General features: G+C 32.6%; 1 protein-coding gene across 5 annotated transcripts; it reads right to left on the bottom strand.

Annotated features, from left to right (window-relative positions):
• Nucleotides 1–669: 669 nt before the first annotated feature.
• On the bottom strand, nt 670–13,115 carry LOC106065606 (heterochromatin protein 1-binding protein 3-like). Of its 5 annotated transcripts, XM_056021658.1 has the most exons (12): nt 12,764–12,779; nt 10,152–10,250; nt 8,693–8,964; nt 8,199–8,322; nt 7,880–8,038; nt 7,611–7,742; nt 6,914–6,994; nt 5,797–5,956; nt 4,856–5,024; nt 4,022–4,131; nt 3,344–3,521; nt 670–3,186 (listed from the first exon to the last, which is right to left on the bottom strand). In XM_056021658.1, the coding sequence occupies exons 3-12, from the start codon at nt 8,956–8,958 to the stop codon at nt 2,106–2,108; spliced, it is 2,460 nt and encodes an 819-aa protein (XP_055877633.1). In that variant the 5' UTR covers nt 8,959–8,964; nt 10,152–10,250; nt 12,764–12,779; the 3' UTR covers nt 670–2,105. The 5 variants fall into 5 exon arrangements, with proteins under 5 accessions (XP_055877633.1, XP_055877632.1, XP_013079912.2 ...); XM_056021657.1 differs by lacking the exons at nt 10,152–10,250; nt 12,764–12,779 and adding an exon at nt 13,083–13,115; XM_013224458.2 differs by lacking the exon at nt 10,152–10,250 and having other exon boundaries at nt 12,764–12,897.
• Nucleotides 13,116–13,719: the final 604 nt, after the last annotated feature.

Here is a 13,719-nt window from a genome sequence, read left to right as displayed (position 1 = left end):
AATGACCAATCTCGGTAAGGACTATGCATAGGTAACTAGTATGGACATAATAGAAAAAAAAAAGGTACAATTAAGAAACAGAAGTTAACTCTTACTAGTTAGTTACGTCAGCCAGTCATGATGAGAGAGTACCGAGCTGTAATTTTTGAACATTATTGTTCCAGTTTGAATCACCTAAGCTTTTGTCTCAATCATCTAGTCACACAAACTGATGGGACCTGTGGAATCCAACTGTCCTCAAAGGGGAAAGCTTCATGTCAAACAAAAACAATTTGTTTCGAACAACAATGTTTTCCATAACTATTTTAAGAAAGATAAAATAGGTAAAGTATAAATCTCTCATATTTTTCAAAGAAGCAGAAGACCTCACTTTATCATGCCCAAGATGTCAACATTCAAAAGCATCCAATAGCTACAGAAAAATACAAGAAGTGTAATTTTTTTTTAAATTAGCATTTAAATCTGCATAATTATCACAAGGCATTGCTGGTCAAGTGTAAAGTATTTTACTTTTAATCTGAAGGGGGCTATTACCAAGCTCCATTTGAATACCTGACATTTGATGGGGCAAAAGTTGAGGTTGCACTTTGTTGTGAGGGCCATGTGACATAAACTTGTTGCACGGTAACAATAAAAAAAATATAAAAAAATCGAAAACAAACCCATGAAGTCATTTCCATACTTTTATTTAATTATCATATAGGAACACAAATGTTTTTCTTTAATGACAATGTAAAAAATAAAACGGACATCTTTGTGTGTTCATCACAAATATAAAACTATGAAGACTAGTAATCCGAGCACAATAGGAAAGAAAATACACTTCAATTGATCCTAGTCATACATTCACAGGCCAAGATCTAGAAACATCACAAGGACAGTGGGATTGAAGCCACAGATTTTAAAAAATAAATTTTAAAAGCAAAATAAAATTTTTCCTTGTAAACATAGCAGCTTAAAGCAATAAATGTATAAATAGGTAAGGATAATGATAAAATAGAATGAAAAGACATGAACAACATTGATTAAAAGAACAAATATTTCAATATTAATAGAAATAATAATATAATTCAACCAAGACAAATAGAAAGAAAATCTGGCCAAATTAGCTGTACATCCCATTCCATCAACATTAAATGTCAATAAGATTTTTACCACAGTGGCATACAAGCCACATACTATCCAATTGAGCATCTCAAGTTGAGGCTATGGATTTAAAAAAAAATAATTTTGGGAAACTAGAGCTATGTTTTTCAAGTGCTTTTAGCAGCCAAATAACCTCTGAGAATACAAGTCCCCCTCTTTTCAAGCAAACTATGTGAATCTTGCCATGATACACAAAAAATGAAACCATACATTAAGGTAAAAGAATTAAAATCTCACAAACAAGTCTGCTGCCATTAAAGTTAATTTTTTTTAAATAAAAAAAAATTACCAGACTTAAAAAAAAAAAAATTAATGAAAATAAAAAAAAAAAGATATGAAAATGTTTTACAGCTGAAATATTTTATTTTTCAGAGATTCTTGACATAAGTCTTACAACAACCAAGGATTCAAACTATCACTTATCCAAAATAAACTGTTTTTAAAACCAGTCCAATAATGATAAATGAAAAATATCAATAACGGTGAACAATACTGAATTTCAATAAGTCTTTGAACATCCCTCAAAACTGTCAGCCAGTCTAGGAACATCCATTTATGATTTATAGGGAAAAAAAAATACAATAATTAAAACATGGAATTTAGAAATTAATGTTTACAAACTTACCAAGATTGCCATGAGCCAACAATAGCAAGTTGTCACACAACACATGTCAGCATAAATTCATATATAAATTCATATATTATGTCCCATAATAAAAACAATCTAGTTTTATGACTAATCTGTCTGAACACATCATTCTTACTAAATATATGTTGGTATGTGTGTGTGTGCCTGTGCATATACATGATGCTATACATTTAAGATCATGTACCTATAAAACAATGCCACCTCAATGTCATTAGGATGTGTGAAACTCAGCAAATCCTTCATCCCATCATTCATACTGTAGTAAGGAGAGAGAACTTAAAAATAAGGGAAACTACTGCAAATGTCTGAATTATTTTCTGCCTCGTGCCCCCTTTCCTTTCTTTTTGCCACTAGATACTTCATCCCCAGACTTGGCCTTGACAGAGCTCTCCTGCTCCTTGACCTCATAGTCTGAAGGAACTTCTCGAGAGTTTGATTTCACAGTGCCCTTTTTGCTTTCTGACGCTGTGCCACCTCTTGACTTGGACTTTCTTGGCGTGTACTCAGGCTCCTCATCATTACTTTCAATAGCGTCCTCTTCTTCCTCGCTGACATCTGCCTTAGCTTTTTTTGAAGAGTTTTTGTTAGAGCTGTTGGATTTGGCTTTTCTCTTTGATGGAGGTTCATCTGTTTGTTTATTTGAGGACTTTTGATTCTTACTTTGTTCAATGTCTGATGCCATTTCATCTTTCACCTCATTTTTATCCAATGACTTTCTGGTATTACTGGAACTTTTACTGGAAGTGTTTTTGTTTGACTTTTTCTTTGATGGAGTTTCTCCATTCAGCTTACTGACGGGTTTAGTATTTTTTTCCTCAACTTTGGATTTAACATCAGGAGATTTTGAAACAGATTTATTTCCTTTGCTTGCTGGAGCTGGCTGCTTACCCTTTTGCTGACCATTTTTGATGTTAGAAGTGGGAGCAGTACCTCCCCGAGACTGTGACTTCTTAGGGGTGTACTCTGGCTCCTCCTCCTCTTCATCAGAGGATGCAGACGAAGCAGGAGCTTTCTTTCCTTTGGCCTTTGCAGCTGCTTTTTTATTTGGTTTGGGTTTGGAAGGGGATTTTTTCTTTTTCACCTCTGGTTCTTCATCGGAGACATCAGATTCCTCAGCATAAACAGGTTTTCTACCCTTAGACCTTCCTGAAGATGTTGCAGCAGGTTTCTTTGGTTTGGCTTTTGCCTTGCTTGCTGACTGCTTGAGTTCCACAGTTTTAATTTTAGGCAAACCTCTGGATTTAGTACCTTTAGGAATATACACAGGCTCATCAGACTCATAGCCATCAGCTTCTCCTTGAGAATCATCTTCCCCAGCCAGAACAAGAGGGGATGGCACAAAAGGCGCTGTAAGCTGAAATGATCCGCTGGCACCAAGTCCACTAAGTTGTCTTTGAAAACAAAACAAAAAAAAAAAAAGATATTAAAACAGATGACAAAAGAAGGTGGTTCAATATATAACAACATGCTAGAACATATATTAGACATACAAGTGCCTAGGACCATTGAAGTGATTTACGTCAATGCTTAACACAAGCAAGTACTTACGTGAGTAAGTTTTTAGAAAGGGCCCGCTGCAATGCTTTCTTATAAAGAATAGGTCTTTCATCCACTTTAAAATCTGGGTGGTACTTTGAAATATATTTCTTTATTTGATTGGCTGAAGCTGCTTTAGGCTCATGACATGCAATAATTGCGGCACAGATTCTGTCCTCTATTTGTTCAGCTAAAAAAAAAAGATAAAATAATTTCACACTTTACATTAAAAACAAAAAGCTTACCAACAATGCCCAACAAAAATTAGAATTGCATTTAAGCATTTGTAAGATTTGTCAAGATATTTATTTTACTTACCATTTATTTAGAATCATTACAATTACATTTTTTTACATTATATATACATTTTATTAAGATTTAAATTAATTTCATAGATACTTCTTACCAGGAATTGGGGAATTCTTTTACTAGGACATGTGGGTCAGGAAAAAGAAAATGTTTTAATACCTTTTCAGTGTCATCAAAAATATAGTGATGTCTAACAGACTGAAATCAGTATTTCTTTTTAAACTCCCCCAGCCCCCCACTTTTCTTAAACGTTCTCTCTATTTAAAGATTGTCCAGGAAGTTTTTGTTCTTTTCTCAATCATGGAAACTGTGATGATCATTGATGACCAATTAGTCTATTTTTTTTAAAACAGAATCTAAAAATGGTCTCTGCAGACTCACATCCGGGATTGAAATCATCCATAAGTAAATGCAACTTCCCTCCAATGCCAGAGCCAGACAAGTACTCCCAGTAGCCTTTATCTACTCCACTCTCTATTGCTTTGCGCCATCTAGAAGTAAAAAAAAAAAAACAAGAAAAACATAAAAAATACTTTTTGAAACAAAAAAAAAAATAAATAAATTCTGAAGTGTAATTGTATCATTTAGTTTGAATCAGTCACTATCACTTATCTGGACCAGTTGAAAAAATGAGGAAAAGGGTGGGAGGGGGGAAGAAAGGGATATCTGGATTGATTTTACCTTAATTGGTTTTTAAAAGCATAAAAAAAAAAAGGGGGGGGGGGGAATTACCTGAAATTGAACTCGTGGTTCACGCATCCTTGGGCGGCGTGCTAACCACTCTGCTAGTGAGGTACTTATGACTAGAAAAGATTGTATTGTCATATATTGTTTGTTTCAATTTAGAGTGGAGACCTATAAAGGGAACTAATTCAGCTTATACCACCACTTCAAGCAGTACAATTTCTTTCCCTTGTTCAAGATACCAAACAAAATAATTAATTAGCAATAGTTAATTAAATAATGAGTTAATTTTTTAAATTGATTCTTGTGTTGTCAGGTAAAAGAAATAATTGTACACTATTTCAACTTGATCCAAGCTTGGGTGAGGGAGAGATAACATGTACAAACGTTTTACCAGACAGAGTTGATATAACCTTTGTAAAAAAAATCCTTACTTGGAATCCACTATTTGTTTTTGTAACCCACAAGTTTATAAAAACATCTTAAAGTCATTGTTCTAAAATGTACAATGCTCAACAAAACACATCTTACTTGTGATCTGGAACAGCTTCGCCATATTTTTCTTGAATATATTTTCTGATCCTAACAGTGGAAGCAGCCTTTGGGGCAGATTGATAGGTGATAGCTAGTGGAAAGGTGTCTTCAATCTTTTCTGGATTCCCATGTCTAATGTGTGAATAGGTCACCTTTTCTATTTTTTCTATCAAATGAATATGAAATAGGTTAAGTAAGAATGCCACAATAAAATATTTGCATTACTACATCTTTCAAGATATCCACAAAATAAAATGGCTTTAGTAAAAGTACAACAATAAAATAACCCACAAACTGCATCTTTTAAGATTTCTACTAACTATATAGGCTGAGTAAGAATTCAACCAAAATAATTTCAGTAACTGCAGGTTTCTTGATCTCCTCAAAATATGTAAGTTTAAGTACTACAGAATGCAACAATAAAATATGTCCATTGAAAAGAAAGAAACAGAAACATTTTTTTCCTACAAAATATTGAGGTCAATGCATTCACCAAATGATTTTAATTCCCCCATACAGATATTAGTCCTCAAATCTTAAGTATAAAAATAATGTATTTATAACCTCTTAATGCTTACACTGAGCACTTCTTCCCGCAAGTACAATACAGAGTTTAAGAAAAATCATTGATAAATAGACATTCAAAATAGTAAATATCTAAACAGCCCCACCCCCTTCCACACACATCTTACTACCAGGAGTGCACGGACACAAGATGAGAAATAAAGAAAAATAATAGACCTTAAAATTTCAGCTTCACTTCCATGCTTCTTTCCAAATATAATTATATTTTAATTTCATTACCTTCTAATAAAAACAGAATAACTGAGAAAGTACATGAAAAAGGACCCCCCCCCCCCCAAAAAAAAAAAAAACAACAACAAAGACACATAAATGTGGAAATAGAGTGCTAGATACCTTACAAAGACAGAACTCACTTGGTTTGTGTTTCTTCTTTTTGCTGTCTTCTCCACTCTCCTCATGTTTTTCTCCATTCTCTTCAGTACTCTTAGGAGCCTGGTCTTCAGTGGCTGACTCCTTGGCCCCTTCCTCAGCCGACTCATCTGTTTCTTTCTCTTTTTCCTCACCTTCCGCAGCCTGCCCAAAACACCAGAGTCTAGTTTAGTTTATTGAACAATCAATCTTGAGTGCCAATATTGCAACAAATAGGAGGACATATTTTTCAATAGAATTTTTTTTTTATACTAAATAATTCTTATTGATTACTATTCCTACGCCAGTAAATGTTATTATTCAAGACAGCAAGAAAAACATAGTTGTCTTACAACTGCAGGCTGCCAATAATCTTGAAATGTTTTTACTTTATTTTCTTAATTCTTCATAGTTATATAATTATAATATAAAAATATAAGATCTTTGTGATGAAATAGTAATTTGGTTACGCAAAGAAAGTGTAATGATATATAGCCAGCACAAAAAAGTTGTATTAGTAATTAGTGTACACAAAAAAAAAACTGGTGATTTCAACACAATCAACTACCCCTACTAGTCTGTCACCTACACTACAATGGTGAAAGAATTGGGCATCTGGGTGATCGCTTTTTAAATGTATTTAAAATAAAAGGGAACAGCCTGAATTCGAACTTGTGGGCTAAAGCCTTCACAGGCTTCTCAAGCCAATGTGGTAACCACTCTACCAGCGAAGAGTCTACGAACATGGAAGATTGTATAGTTATCTATTGTTTCTATTTCATGTTTGTGTTCACTAAGCCTCAGATGACAATCTATAAAGGGGACTAACTCAGCTTATACCACCACTTCACTCAAGTACAAATTGTTTCCCTTGTTTGAGATTTTGGCCAGATGGACAAAGTGAATTGATATAAGCTTTGAAAAAAAATGCATGTGAATAAAACCTTTCATTTTTTTAGGCTGTAATTAATCAAAATTTGTCAGAACACGCATAAAAGCCCATGGTAGAATATGACTTTCCCAAAAGGTAAACAATCATAAAGTTTCATAAATAAATCGTGGACAGGGAAGAAATGTTTAACTCTAATGAAATATAAATATAATCTGATTATCAGAACTCACCTTAGGCTCTGTAGCTTTAGTAGGTGAAGGGGGCTTGGCTCCTGGCAGTCTGTAGTACCCAGCCATGCCTATTCCTTTTACCTGGATTTAAAAAAAGATAGTTTAGTGAAACCTGCATGAATTAACCCATTAGCTCCTTCTGCTGTCTAGAATGTTTTCTTGTTTTTGTCCTAAACCGTTGTTGAACGTTTCTAAAATCACATTCTCAGTATACTTGCTTTAAACTTTTTAAAGAAAAGGTTTCTTCCAGTCATGTCGCAAGCGTCATTACAAATCATTGTGGAGATTACAGATTCTATTTGAAGTAAAATCAGGAAGATTTTTATTGCTTAAATAATTTTTCCAACGAACAGGCCCATAGCCCCAGTGTATAAGCCTTCACCTAGGAAAATGAGTATTTTTGAAGCTATTTTATATTCTAAGGGTATTAAAAGTTTTTTGTTTTTTTTTTAAACTAGACATATTCTATTTTTTAAAGTTTTTTTTTTTATTTATTAGTATTAGATCTTAAATTTGATTATTTTTTCAAAATATTTATGATTTTTTAAATTCAGGGTTATCCCTCTTTCCTTAGAGCCTGGGAAGGGTTTCCCTAAGAGGAAATAGGAGCTATTGGGTTAAAGATGCACTATAAATTTATCAATAACTTATAAAAGAAATTCTTATTATTAGGTCAAATCTACACGCCAATACTCACCAATTCTATTTGATTATACTGGACACCCATTTCCAAACTTCTTTTAAGAAGTTTAGGTTTGAGATCAATCTGTAATGCTGGGTATTTACTGCCTATATACTGCTTTAGAGCAAACATTCTCACTCCAGCCCACTGAGATCAAGTTAAGATCAATCAACATAATGTTTGAATAATGTGAAAACTACAAACACAGCTTCTAATTGTCAGCTCATTACTTCATGTCAAATGTTTCAAAGAATAGAATATGTTACTATTTAAAACAAGGATACAGGATTTCCAAAATGGTTGATAGCTTCATGTACAATTTCTTTCATCTTGATCCCACCACTTTTCTTCTTTTCTCTATTTATTTTGCGCTCTTTTATTAGGCTCTTGTAAATGGATGTTGCTTTAACACCAAAAGTTTTACCAAATTTTTCTTTAACCATCTGGAAAAGATTTTTTAACCAAGTTTGTTAGAGGAATGATTAAATGTAATGCAAAAAAAAAAAAACAGCAAAAAAACATATCAAAACAATGCAGCAGAATCTAATTTAAAAAAAAAAAAAATCTACATGGAAACTAATGAAAGTGAACTATTGTCATCACCCTGCTAAATTGCTGAAGGTCTAAAATGTCGGAGCCGTCAGCCTGACAAAGATCGGTGAAGTAGGCATAGAGATGGGGGAGGTGAATGGTGTCTTCTGTACGTGCCTCTAAGTTGGTATCTAACCTAATGGAAGAAAGTTTAGCCAACATGAACATTAATTTGGGCCAAAGTAAATAACATCATAAACAAAGAAAGAATATAAGGTTAGAATGTCATTTTTATACATGATAGAATTAAACTTAATATCTGCTGCACATTACTTGGCTATTCGTTAGATACAAACTAAACTTATGTGGTTTTATACAATTAAGTTTACTAAGCACTATCTTAATATCATTGATTGTTCTATGAAATGCAGAAATTCCCTTTAGGGAATAGCACTTTACTAATATTTCCATGTGATGTCGCTGGCACAATATGGCATACTAGGCTGCCAGATAAATCTATTTATATATTCTATACATTCACTTATAAAACAAAATATAAAGCTTACCAATCCAAAAGCTTCTGCTCAGCTGGGGGGATAAATCTTTTCCTTTTCTCCAACAAAACCTCCCCATCCAAACCCCTCAGAAGAGATGGTGAGGTTGGAGCAGATCGCTTCTTTGGCTTTTTAATTTTAACAGCCGTTTCTGCAGTATTAGCTCCCTCTGCTGTTTCCTTGTCTTCATCTCCAATGGCCTCTTCACCATCCAGCTCATCTGGCACTTCTCCTCCATCTTGGCTGGCTTTGATCCACTTCTTTTTGATTGCAGGCATTGCTTTCTGGTAAAATTATATTTTATTTTCATTGTTAAGCTAATAACTACTTTACTGTCACATTGCTTGCGTTTTGTTGTCTTCAAGACAATAAAAATTTACTGATTATGTTTATTTTTGCTTTGAACATTAAAGAAAATATAGCATAAAAATACACTATTAACATAAAAAAAAATGTGTTTTGATATTATATTGTACTAGCATTTTATAAAATGGTAAACCTTATCAAATACATCCTATAATTCTGAATAGGTTTAATGGGAAGCAAGGGAAGTGTAATATATACATGTTCTCCTTTCAATCCTGAATCCAATCTATACAGGCCTTGCATTGTTAACTCTTTCTCTCCTAAGCGATGATAATATCATCCATTTTTTTTCTTAAAAGTCGATTAAGAGACAATATTGCCGTCTGTGCATTTAAACATCTTTGTTTCGTTCCTATTCTTGGTTAATAATTTTAAATGCTTATATTCTAAATCTACATGATTTACGCTTGCAGAAGAGTTCACTGTTTACTTCCTTCAACATGGTTTTAATATAACAGAGCATTTTGAAAGTCGTCTTTTTCTTTTTTTTTTGTTTGTGTTAAAATGGAAATGGAGCCTGGCCCATCTGGAGGTTGATCTAATAAAACTTGTAGAGATCTAAATTATTATATTCGGATCAGCAAGTAAGAGAACTTATTGATTCAGATGACAGAGATTTTTTTAATCTGTTCATAGTGATAGTGCTAGTGTCGGATCTAGATTCTCGATCTGAATCTGAAAGTTCATTAGCTGATGGACCTGCCACCAACCCTCCTAAAACTAGACATATTAGCACAAACAATACATCTCTAGATCTAGGCCTAGGCATCAGTGCTTTACTAGATTCTGCAATTGTTGATAATCTTGTTGATGCAATAAACAGTTATGCAGTCTACATAATAAAAATAAACACTCATGCACGCAGGACATCCATTTTTACAAAATGGAAACCATTTTCTAACTGAAATTGATAAATTTCTGACCACGACTACAATGATAGGATTAGACTTGTCGTTATGTCCCGAACATCCATATAATATGGATTGTTTTAAATACCACAGTTAAAACATGGAAGTTTTTTTTTTTGTTCAGGCAAACATTATGTAACTAGCAATGAAGTACTTTTATTTGAAATATATCATGTGCAGTGTAATTATTTTCTTACTGGAACTTAATGTTGCAAGTTGCTGTTTTTTCTCATAAATTTTCTATGGTGGTGACCTTGGATAATGTGCTCCAGTTTTGTTTTATTGTTTTAGTGGTTCTATTTCATGAAAATAAGAATAAAGATTATAATAATTTTCAGATTTTCATTTTTACTTTTCATAAAGCAAAAAAAAAATAATATCACTTGATTTTATCATATCTAAAAAAAAAACAACATTCATTTTCCTTTAATTCAATATCAAAAACATTATTCTATGATTGTAAAAAAAAAATTATACCATTTTAATTATAACATGTTAGTGCACTACAATCGGATTAAATTAATAATTCCATCAGAACGTGGAAAATAATTAAGGAGAGAAAGATTTAATGCACCATGTGGCTTTACAGTAGCCCCAGGGCCAGGGCTTAGTACCAGAAGCACCCCATTCATGTGTATGAGGTCAAAAAAACATGCTTTCATACCAGTGTACTTTATCGCCTAACAGAAACGATCTGACACAGGAATACTTAGTGCCAGTGAGTTAACTAGGTCGAACTAAATGTGTTAAAAAAAATATATATAAATGGATCGTGCACCATAGTACCACAGACCACAGCATTTCTGTGATAACTATAATAATAGCCATCAAAATAAAGATGCAATAATAAAATATGGTGAGATGTCATCAATGTCAATATGGTACAAAAGGGCCCAGGGTAGGTACTTCGATAAACTGACCTAGATCCATTTTTTTTTCTCCCAAAAAATGGCTGAAAAGTGTGTCAGCACATTTTACCCTTTTTTTTAGGGGTGGTCATTTCCATCAAAGTTTTAGCATATTAAATATTACAATTTTTTTTTCATATTTTTAGCTCAGCGAACTAATAATTATTTTTTTTTCTATGTGTTGTTTTTTTTCTATTAATATACATGTAAATTAATAGTTAATAAATGAGTACATTATATTTTTAAAATAATGAGCTATTATTGCACAAAAAGTCAAGTAAAATATCTTTTAATAACTTCTAAAAAAAATCGCAAGGTTTCTTTTTTATTTTATTGTCCGAAGCAAGAAATTTTTCATTTACAATCTAATTTTTAAAGCATTTAAATTAAGGCATTTTAAAATGATTAATTGCCAGTGCTCTACAAAAAGGTTAAAACTGTTTTTTTTATGAAGTTTATGATAGTTATAGTCATTAAATTTTAGGAAATATTTTTCTGCGCAGTGCTATTTTCATTTATAATTTATAAGAATTATCTATCTGATGCATATAAATAGCTATTTAAATACAGTAGAATTATAATTAAACAAAATAAAACACAATACAGATCTCTGATTTGTTTTATTTGTGATTTTTGGGCTCATATGGTGACAAAATCACATATATTTTTATTTTTTGTCGAAGGCTTTTTTTATATATTAATTAACTTTTTTCAAAGATTTTATTGCTTGGTCTTATTTTTTAAATTTATTTTAACAGAATACTGGTTAATGTAAAAGAGTGTGAAGTTTCAACCCCATATCTTTAAGACTTTTTATAATACAGTTAATTTAAGTTCAACTGTCAGTTGTTTCGGTCACAGATTTTTTTTTTTATTTACAAAGGCTAAAGAAGGCTCATTTTTGGCCACTAAAAATTTAATAACTTCCCTCACAATTAACTCAGCAATATAAAATTGGTATCATTGGAAAGCATTTCTCAAGCTCTATTTTAGAACTAAATAGGTTCCATTGCATTGTGATCATTTTGAAATTTTTATCGAAGTACCTACCCAGGGGGGTGTTTCCATATGGCACCATTACTCTAGATTCTAGATCTAATTATAATAATAATATAGACATAGAATAGACTAGATCTAGACTAGTATTTTATACTATAAATTAATATTAATATTATTACTATTTTTTGCCAGTAATGGTCTTCACTTACGACATATCTAGTTTAGATTTTAGATTCTAGTCTAGAGACTCAAATTTACCTAAGAATTTAGATGAAGTATCATGAAGATCTAATAATTATTTAATAACAAAATCTAAACTAGACTAGATTACATCTACTATGATCTACTAGACTCTAGATAATCATAATAGATCTACTAGTATTATATACTAATATACTACTAGTGTCTACAGATACTGAGTCAGTGTAACTGAGATAGAGATAGATTAGAGTTAACTCTAGTAAAGTAAGACTAGACTAGACAAGATAGTCACTGACACTACTGCACCGTCACCAGACTCACGACTACTCAGTCTACTGTCTACACTACTAGATAACTAAATCTACTTCACTACATTGAGTGTCTCTAACTCTAACTGAAACTTACAGTAGTTAGTTAAGTTAGAGTAGTTAGACTGTAAAGACAAGTTTGTCACAGTTTGTGGTTAGAACTTATCTCACTCGACTCAGTCTAGACTAGTGACTAGAGTAACTTATTTAACTTACAGACTTACTACTCTACTAGATTTAGATTAGATCTGGAAAAGAAAGCCAATCTAAAGCTTTACGTTTTATTTTTTATTGTGAAATATTGTTAATACAAAACGACTCAACAATGCACATTATATAAATTGAAGTTATTCTTATGCTATGCAATTGTAAACAAAGTAATATGCACATTACATTATAAATAAATATTGATGGCGGCTGGCGTTAAGATTTATTATTATGCCAGATATTTATTGTTTCCCGCACAAGTTAGCTGTAGAGTGATTTAGAATTAATATTTCTGAAAATATCTAACAAAAGAAATGTAAATAGATTAAAATAATAAATAAGAATTGGATTTTCATTCAATATGAGTATCTAATATATTAATGGAAATGAATTCAAAAGATATAATTAAATGTCATGAATTTTAAACTAATGACGATTTGATTAGCTGGCCAATCAGGCCATTGCTTGCCGGTGTTGATTGACAAATATATTTTTTTTATCTTACCTGACCAGAGTCCTGCATTAGAACCTATATTAAGATCTAGATTCTAGATCCAGATGTAAAAATCAAGAGTCTAGATATACATATATATGTTTATTAATAAGGCTTGTCTTCGAGCCGGAAGATTAATGAGGAATGCAATATTTCCCGCGGTACGCAGCCAGGTGCGATCTACATATTTAGCCACACTCGCGCAAGCATAATCATTGTCCGGCGACGGTCGATTTAGAATTTCTTTTTGCCGTCTACGTCTGTCCCCGTACTTATAAAATAAATGCACTGGGGTACATGTGTAAGAAAAATATATTTGTTATATAATATATATAATAAGCCTTGTCTTCGAGTCCGAAGATTAGTGAGGAGTGCAGTATTTCCCGTTCTGCGCAGCCCCAGCTGTGACCTACATATTTTGCCACGTCCAAGGCAAGGATAACCACTGTCCGCAGGTGGTTGATTTAGATTTTCTTTTCGCCGTCTGCGTTTGTCCAAGGCAAGGATAACCATTGTCCGCAGGTGGTCGATTTAGATTTTCTTTTCGCCGTCTGCTTTTGTCCTCGGCAGCGGATTTTCTTCTGGTCTCAAATGTGTATCCCGCGGCCTTCGTGAGTGACCTCCAGCTGTCTCGTTCTGATGCTGTATA

The sequence above is a fragment of the Biomphalaria glabrata genome, chromosome 2 (genome assembly GCF_947242115.1).
Source record: "Biomphalaria glabrata chromosome 2, xgBioGlab47.1, whole genome shotgun sequence".
Classification (NCBI taxonomy): Eukaryota; Metazoa; Mollusca; class Gastropoda; family Planorbidae; genus Biomphalaria; species Biomphalaria glabrata.
The sequence above is the reverse complement of the archived record's forward strand: the minus strand, read 5'-3'. Positions and strand labels throughout refer to the sequence as shown.